Raw genomic sequence first — 8,444 nt, forward strand, 5'->3', positions numbered from 1 at the left:
TTGAAATTACATGATTTTCCCCTAGAAGTCAAACTGTGAAGCACTTTATAGCAGTAAACTAAGCAGGTGGACAGACTTCTCTTCCTGAAAATCGAGGTTGGTCCTGTCAGGCGTGGCTCTGTGTAATGGCTCCGTTCTCCACTAGATGGTGCTGCTTAGCTTACTGGGGTGGATTGTTGTGGCACTTGTAGGTGTGTATGGGCATGTGAGGGAGTGGTGAAAATGGCATCACCCAGCTACCCAGTCTTTACTATCAGAACTCTGTTCTCTCTGATCAGTAATTGTGCACCCGTCCTTTGTCTCTGGCTTCTGTCCACTCCCCACTTTTACACTGTTGGTGACCAAGCCATCAGGTTGCCAGGTGTCACCTCCCTCCTGAGTTTTATCTTAGACTTGGCTGTGTTTCCCAATCCCTGACTTCTGAGGGACTGCAGTTTTGACCTGTTCTGACCCTCCATAGGAGGGTCTCACTGAGCAATGGCTGCATGCAGGCCACACCCAAGAACGTTTCTGGGTCCGTGCTGCTGCCAAGGCCCAGAGACTGCAGCTGGGTGCCAGCCCGCCTCAGAAAAGTTCACGTGATCATGTAGCAGAAGTGTTTCAGGGATTATGGAAAATCATGACACACATCTGCCACCAGGCTTCACCCTTAATGACCTTGTTCCAGAACCAGTGAATGTGGTTGTTCTCTGGGGTCTTCTGGGACCTCTGGGGTCTGCTGGGGTGGCCACAAGGGCTCTACCACATCTTGTCCCAGCAGGGGAACTCCCTCTCCCTGTGTGGCCCGAGGACCCCCCCCAACTTCACTCTGCTCCTGGGTATTTGCCCTTCCCACCAGAGCACCACAAGGTATTCAGCTGCACAGTTTCAGACTCTGTGTTCCCCCTATTTATAGAGACTTAATGGAATTTAAACCCTCTCCTTTCTCCCTTTCTTGTTCAGTCCCTGTGGCTGTTTCCACTTTTCCACTTTCTCTCCAGCTGCTTTGTGTGTGGGGGGGTGCTTTTCCCATACTTTCCCTCAATCTCTGTCCTCTCTCCACAAGCAAAAACAGCTCCCTGCCCTCTGTGGCTTCTCTCTCCCCCAGTTCACCTCTCTGTGCCACGTACCTGCTGAATTCTGTGGTTTAGGTTGTGCAGATTGTTGTGTGAATCCTCAGATCAGTTTTCTAGGTGTGCAGGATGGTTTAGTGTTGATCTGGCTGTATTTCATCAATGCCAGACACAGAAAATAACTTCCATGCTGTTCTGCTATCTTAGCTCCTCCTCTGATCAGTGTTTTCTCCCTCATGGATCTTTTCATTGCATGAGGTTTATCAACAACTCTGACACGGCAATTATGAGCCCATGATTTTGTCCTCTGTAGCACAGTTCAGTTTGGAAGCACAGCTGATTTCCTTGCTTTGAATACCCAGAAGGATTGCTTATGCGTTCTGTCTTATTTCTTGTGGTCTATAGCTGTTTCCATTTCTGTACAAATGGTCAGCTGTCCTTTGCTAGGGAAGGCCTGTGCTGTTTCCTTATGTCCTGTCTCCTTAGTGATAATCTTCTCTTATCACGAATGCCATTCTTCCCAAATTCCCAGTCTGCAGGGCCATCTTTTGACAAAGTGGTTGTGAATATGCCATGCCTGCAGGAGGCCAGGGAAGGCCTCCGTGCCTCCTGGTACCCCTTCTTCTTCAACTCTGAGCTTAATGGGAATGCATGTGCCATGGCTCTGAGGCAAGTGAGAATGGGGTAAGAGTGGGGAATACAGAGAAGAGGTGGGAAAAAAATACCTAATGGCCACCCTGCTCATCAGTGACAAAGTTTGCCTGGGGCTGCACACTTGTTTCTAGTCTAAGGTACTTGTATGTTGACACTGGAAGGGGATAAAATATCTCTCGTCCCACTTTCTACTTACCATGGAGATACACTTGAGCTTATCCCAAGAAAGAATCTTCTACATTTCTGTATAATTATAATAAAACACTCCACGAATAAAATGGACTTTTATTATTATTTTTAAATAGATTTAAAACAATTTTTTAAATGTTTATTTATTTTTGAGAGAGACAGAGCATGAGCAGGGGAGGGGTAGAGAGAGACACATAGAATCCAAAGCAGGCTCCAGGCTCTGAGCTGTCAGCACCAGAGCCCGATGCAGGGCTTGAACTCACAAACCGTGAGATCACAACCTGAACTGAAGGCAAACACTTAACCAACTGAGCCACCAAGGTGCCCCTGAAATAGATTTTGAAAAGATCAGTTTCCCTTACTGGATCTATCAGGCCAGCTTTTTGTGTGTTAGTTTCTAGTCTGGCTGACACTACTCAGCCAGGGAGAAGTAAAAATCTTGCTCTCTTTTCCTCATAAAAAGGTCCGGTGGTCATTGGATATTATTATCCCACTCTGAGTCATTCCTTTCTGGTTCACTTTCTTTGAAATTATTTCTGTGTATATTTTTATTTATTTATTATTTGAAGACACCAAAATTTTTCTTCTGAATATCTCAGGAGTGTGATTTTTGACAATGCTTTAGCCAATGCTACTGTTCGTTGGGTTTACACTTTCTTCCTAAGGATGTGGCAAAATCAGGCTTGCTGAGTTCCCATTATGTTTCAAAGCACAATAAATACTTCCCAGTGTCATACTGAAGCAGAAAATCCTGACTGCATATACAAAACAGAATCTCCGCTCTCGAGATGCAAGTCAGAATGGGCTGAACAATGAAAGCATGAACACAAAGGGACGTTCAGGTGACCGATGATATGAGTCACTGCTCGGCTACTGACTTTGCAAGGAGAGTCGCAGAGGAGAAAACCATCCTGTGCATAAAACTATCATGGTTGTGAAAGAATTTAGCAAACATACAACTAGATTTTTGTCCCTTTCCCCCCATATCATTTGGAAGCGTGGTATTAACATTTTTTTAATGGTTTCCAAACTTGTGGTTGAAATTTCATTTGTAAAGGGGTTTAAAGAAAGCAAAAGTCTCTAATCTAATTAACTCCAAATTTAATTCAACACCTTCCCTTGATTTACTATACATTATCATGAGGTTTAAAAAAAAAATGTAAGTCTGTATATATGAGAATGTAATTAATCATCTGTAAAGCATATAAATCCCAGTAAGACACTTTGTCAAATTATCTCATCTTACCCATGATCTTTTTATCCCACCAATTTTGCCTGGTTTCTGATTTCACTGAGTTGGGATTAAATCAGTGCATTCTTCCCACTGCACAATTAGGACTGCTCGAAAACTCTGTAATTACAAACCGCAACCATAGATTGTGAATTGCATTCGCTGTCATAACTGCCATTAGCATGGTTTTCGATTCTTCCAGAACAGCGAGGTAAAGATACCATGCTGATAAGTTCCATGCTATAGGTCTGCTATTGATTATCTGCAGCAATCCTAGACTTGGATGGGATCCCAGGCTAGATGCAGAACCTGGGAAGATGCCAATGTTTTGTGAATGCAGAAGTTCTTAAGAAAAAATGTTTTTTAAAACAATAAAACTACAGATGAAAGAATGAGTGTAACATTTTTAAATTATGCAATTGCAGGCTTAATTTTGTGAATGGGTATAGTCCTAATCTATTGGTCCTCCTGGGAGGGGAAAACTATTTGGGATGCTTATTCTGATTTTGACTACTTTCTACAAAGTGAAATCAAAATGCTTTATGAGGGTGTTCCAAGGCTTTATTTGACAGTTTCTACTTGCTTTACTCCCAGTGATCTGCCAAGCCCACGTGTCCCTTCTTACTGTGAATCTCCCCAGCATGCTCTCCTCTCCCTCTTTTGCATCAGAGTCTAGAGAGGGGAGGCCCACTTAAAACAGATTTGAAGTCTTCCTCATCCAGGAGGCCCACCCTGATGACTCTTTGGTTACATACTCTCAGTTCTAAATACACAGCAAAAAAGTCTTTTCAAGATTAAAAAAACAAAAAAAAAGCTCAAACATTCTCTCTTTTAATGTAAGGCGTTCATAATCCTCATATAAAAAATTTCCTTTGGAGTAATCTTTGGTATGTGGAAACTCATATATCAAATGGTAAACTCTATTATTGTGCTGGTACCCAAGCTTGATTCATGAGGTTAGCCGTTTTCATCAAGTTTCATTGCTCAATCTCTTTAGCCAATGAACATGTTTTGGTATTTTATAAATTACTAATTTGAGAGAAACAAAAATCTGCCTCTTTCTATAGAACACATTTAGAAGCTCCAATCAAGTTCTTGCTTGTAATTATCTAAACTACACACACACACACACACACACACTGTGACCACTACAATTTCCCTATGTATTTCTGGATGTTTATAAATGAACTGAATTGTGGTGGAAAGAGCCCAGTGGCCCTTAACCACTACAATAACTCCTTGTAATTTGCTGAAAGCAAGCGGTATTCATTTACTCCTTTTCTTGAAGTTCATAACAAAAGCAAACAGGTGGATTTTTGTTCAGAACCTTCAGATTAGTACATCTAAAGGCTTTGAAACTAGATAAATGCATAAATCAGACTAAAGTAAGCTTTTGCAGCAAAGGGGTGGGAAAAGAAGACGGCTTTGCCCAAACTAAGGGTCCAGTCCATTTGTTTAAGGATTTTCAGAGAATTGTTAGTATGGTTAACAATACAAAAAAGAATTACTACTAGCATTGTGAGTTACTCTACTGTCTGAAGATGTACCGAGGTAACAAAGAGAATTTAGGAATAATTATTTAGTACCTCCCCTTCCCTTCCTCAAATTTAATTAGTAAATAGAGACATCCGGCTAACTGGTGCCAGTCGGGGTGTTGCTAGTTCTGAGAAACGTGCCCCTCCCCTAGCTTTCCAGGAGTAGCTGTTGTACTGTGTGGCAAATGATTAACTCTGTCACTTTGGATTTCGTATGCCTGCTTTTAAGTATGACAGACTTCAGTCTTGCAATGGAAAAAACACAAATGTCACCTTAAGGCTTAGGGTGCAGCGGGTTTAATGGTCCACACTAAAACAGGCAGTACAGTTTTGTAGTTCAACATTAAAAGCAACCTTGCCTTACTTCTAATGCTTCTACCTAAGAATGCTTCCTGCTCCCTCTCAGCCCTTCCCTCAGGTACGAGTCTACACAAGTACTTCTAAAGTGCATTTCTCTGGCGTTAAAAACAGCAGTGTAGGGGCGCCTGGGTGGCGCAGTCGGTTAAGCGTCCGACTTCAGCCAGGTCACGATCTCGCGGTCCGTGAGTTCGAGCCCCGCGTCAGGCTCTGGGCTGATGGCTCAGAGCCTGGAGCCTGTTTCCGATTCTGTGTCTCCCTCTCTCTCTGCCCCTCCCCCGTTCATGCTCTGTCTCTCTCTGTCCCAAAAATAAAAATTAAAAACGTTGAAAAAAAAATTAAAAAAAAAAAAAAAAAACCCAGCAGTGTAATTTGCTCTCCAACAGCGAGTCCTGAATCGGAGCACTGCTTCCTCGTTGGAGGGGCTGTGCAGTTCCAGGTGAGTGACCCACTCAGAGAAGTACCCTTCTCACTCCCCAGGTGGCACAAGGGGCCACTCTTGGGGGAAAAAAAGGATTAGGCCAACTTCCTCTGTGGCAGGTATCTTCGCTTACCACAAGTGCATATTCAGTGCCTCCTCGAGCCATGAAATATTGAAAACTTAACCGACACTTCAATTTCCAGGAAATTAAAATCGTGGAGGCCTCGTGTGAATACTCAGAAGTTGGTGGGATTAGAACCAGGTACTGGGGCGGGCCGCAATTCTCGGGCTAGGGTAGGGAGGAGTGGTGGGGAGAAAGACAGTCCCGCCGCGCTGTGGCTATTGCTTGTCGTCGTGGGGGTCACCAGGGAAGCCCGCCTCCTCAGGGGACCGGACTCCTTCGGGGAGCAGAGTGGCGCGCGCTTTCCTCTTCTCCTTAAAGCGGCCGGAGCGCGAGATCTTCAAATTGCGGCGGCTGCTGCCTGACTTCTCCCCGCACAACTTGTCCGGCTTGTGGGGCTCGCCGGCGCCCCCAAGGAGATTGGGGTGCTGATTCTCCCGGGAGCTGCCAGTCCAGTCGGCGCTGGGTGGCGCGGGCGGCGCGGGCTCCCCGGGGGCAGGCTGGGCGGGAGGCTGCGCCCCTACCGCGGCTTCCTTGCTTTTCTTTCTGCTGTTGGTTAGCGATTTCCACCAGGACCCAGAGCTGCCCGTGCCGCCGCTGTCGGCCATGGCCGGGCGGCGCGGGGCGCGGCAGGTGGGGAAGGGCCCTCTTTCTCGGCGGGGCTGGCGGTCCGCGGCAGGAAAGCAGGCTACGGGGTGGGAGCCTAGGCGGCGGCCTGTACCCGGGAAGCAAACAGAACGTGGTTATGGGTTTGTCCAAGTCACGTGCCCCCAATCCCACTTCCTCCCCTCGCTCCTCCCGTCACCGGATCGGCCCGGGTCCGAGCACCCGCAGGCCGGGAGCTAGGCGGCCCTCCGAGGGCACCGCCGCGTCCCCGGGGGCGCGGGCGGACGAGTGATGGCCTCCAGGGCGCCACCATCTGGTCTCCAGACACCTTGGCTCTCCCCCGCCTCAACCCTCGCCTGGCCTCCAGGGCCGGTGCGGTGGTCTGCGCGGGGGCCGCCGGGGGAGGTTCCCGGGCATGCGGATGAAGCCGGCCCCAGAGGAAGCTGGCCTGGCCTGTTACCCTGATTGTAGAAGGACGCCCCAAAGTGACCCAGCTCGGCCCCGCGGGGCCTCCTCTTGGATGAGCACCTGAGCGGAGGGCGCTCGGAAGGGGGTGTGCTATGGGTGAGCACTGACTATTAGACTCCTGTCAACAGTTCCGAAATTTCCCTTGAAGGTGTTTTTCCATAGATTTCTGTCCCAGAATGCTCTTCGATGTGATTTTCTGGGGGGAATTTACATGCCGATAAGAGCGAGGGAAAAGCTCAGGATGTGTGGTTTCTTTTAAATTCTGCTTTTGACAGAACTTCTGCCTTGCCGCTTTCAGAGAAACTGGTCTAGACTTAATTTCCCTTGAAAACCGCGGTCCCACTCTTCCTTTTATTCCCCAGACACCAATCTTACGTCTCTTCGAAGCCACCCCAGCCGATGGTTGAGATGAGGCCAAGCGGCAAACGTCCTCTTCTTTTTAGTTCTGTATCAACATATGCACCGACTTTGTACCAGGCAGCGCAACTCTTGAGATTGTTAGTTACAAATTAAAGGCGTCTGTTCTTTTTTGCGCAATTCCTTCCTCCAAAGGACAGAAACCTGCTGCGCGCAATCAGGAACTCCAAACCCATCTGCTTCTCCCCAGCTTTTAAAGCAGCGCTCTGCGGCCCGAAGAGACTGTTTATTAGCACTTACGGTGCTAATATGGGGAGCGAGACACCTGTGCGCGCCTTCCGCGCTCGGCACTAACTGTACGAACGCGCAGGGTTCGCTTGCGCCCGGGAGCATTTCCAGGTTTCCTCTGGGCTCCGTCCCAGCCCACGCGCCTGGTGCTGGCGGGAGTTGCCGGCGCGCCGGGGAGCAAAACTTGAGCGGTGTTTGTTGTTGGAAAAGTTCTGCTCTCAAAAGCGCCGGGAAAGTTTGAGCGCCTACGCGAGGCGGCGCAGCGGCCTCCGCAGCAGAGACCCGGGCCCCGGCTCCTCCCCAGGATGCCCCGAGGGCACACTCGGGCCACGACTTGAAAACAATAGAAGATGAAGCCGCCAAAAGTTCTTCCCCTAAAAAGGCACCCTCTCCCCAGGGCACGGTTTGCAGTTGGGTCTGCAAACCTCCTGCTCCCTGTATTTTACGGATCAGCGAAGCACCCCAAGTTATTCATGGGTGGTGGGGTGTGCCGATGGCTGCCTTCTGTCTTCTACCCTACATTCTCTTTTCCACAACCGACGTGTGCGCGGAAAGGCTCAGCACTAATTGCGCAAGGAAAACACTGCAAATTACGCAAATTTACGCAGAGCGCCTGTGGCTCGAAACCTCTCCGGAGCCGGGGTAGCACCCCAGGTTGACACCTTGGAATGAGCTCTGTCTTGGCGGATGCAAAACCACCCTGATTGCTCACCTGTTCGGGCTTCTGAAGATCCCAAGACTCTGAGCCGACCTCACCTCCAAGAAAACGGAGGAGGTGCGCTTGGGACAACCTGGGGAGGTCGGGCTTTTTTTCTGGAAGGTGTGCCTGCCGAAATGTCTGCAGTCCAGCTAAGGCCGATTGCTGCTGCTCGTCTCCCCTGGCGCTTCCAACTTCTGTTCGGCGCAGCGGTGGCGGCAGTTCTGGGCTCGCAGCGAGCTCGGCTCCGGCGTGAGGGCCCCGCGGCGGAACAGGTGCCAGGCTCACTGCCCCAGGTGAATGAATACCCAGATAGGCTCTCCCGGTTAGTAGCCTTTCATTCTCGCGCGCCTCCCTCTTCCCTGCTAGCGACTCCCCGGCAGCCGCGGGAGATGGGACCTCAGCTGCTCACTCTGGTATACTGAACCTTCCTACACTTCGGTCCTTTGCACGGGAAAGACATCTGTC

The 8,444-nt window shown here is 48.8% G+C and overlaps 1 protein-coding gene across 4 annotated transcripts; it reads right to left on the reverse strand.

The window, feature by feature from the left end:
• Positions 1 to 5,384: 5,384 nt before the first annotated feature.
• On the reverse strand, positions 5,385 to 8,104 carry PRR15 (proline rich 15). 4 transcript variants are annotated; one of them, XM_040472359.1, is made up of 2 exons: positions 7,992 to 8,104; positions 5,385 to 6,275 (listed from the first exon to the last, which is right to left on the reverse strand). In XM_040472359.1, the coding sequence occupies exon 2, from the start codon at positions 6,166 to 6,168 to the stop codon at positions 5,779 to 5,781; it is 390 nt and encodes a 129-aa protein (XP_040328293.1). In that variant the 5' UTR covers positions 6,169 to 6,275; positions 7,992 to 8,104; the 3' UTR covers positions 5,385 to 5,778. The 4 variants fall into 4 exon arrangements, with proteins under 4 accessions (XP_040328293.1, XP_040328295.1, XP_040328294.1 ...); XM_040472361.1 differs by lacking the exon at positions 7,992 to 8,104 and adding an exon at positions 7,010 to 7,214; XM_040472360.1 differs by lacking the exon at positions 7,992 to 8,104 and adding an exon at positions 6,695 to 7,214.
• Between the last annotated feature and the right edge of the window lie 340 nt (positions 8,105 to 8,444).

Source organism: Herpailurus yagouaroundi, unplaced genomic scaffold (genome assembly GCF_014898765.1).
Source record: "Herpailurus yagouaroundi ecotype Mexico unplaced genomic scaffold, PumYag 100, whole genome shotgun sequence".
Lineage (NCBI taxonomy): Eukaryota > Metazoa > Chordata > Mammalia > Carnivora > Felidae > Herpailurus > Herpailurus yagouaroundi.

Bases quoted from the DNA above. Each gene is read 5' to 3' on its own strand.
- PRR15 (XM_040472359.1), bottom strand. From the start codon at position 6,168: ATGGCCGACAGCGGCGGCACGGGCAGCTCTGGGTCCTGGTGGAAATCG.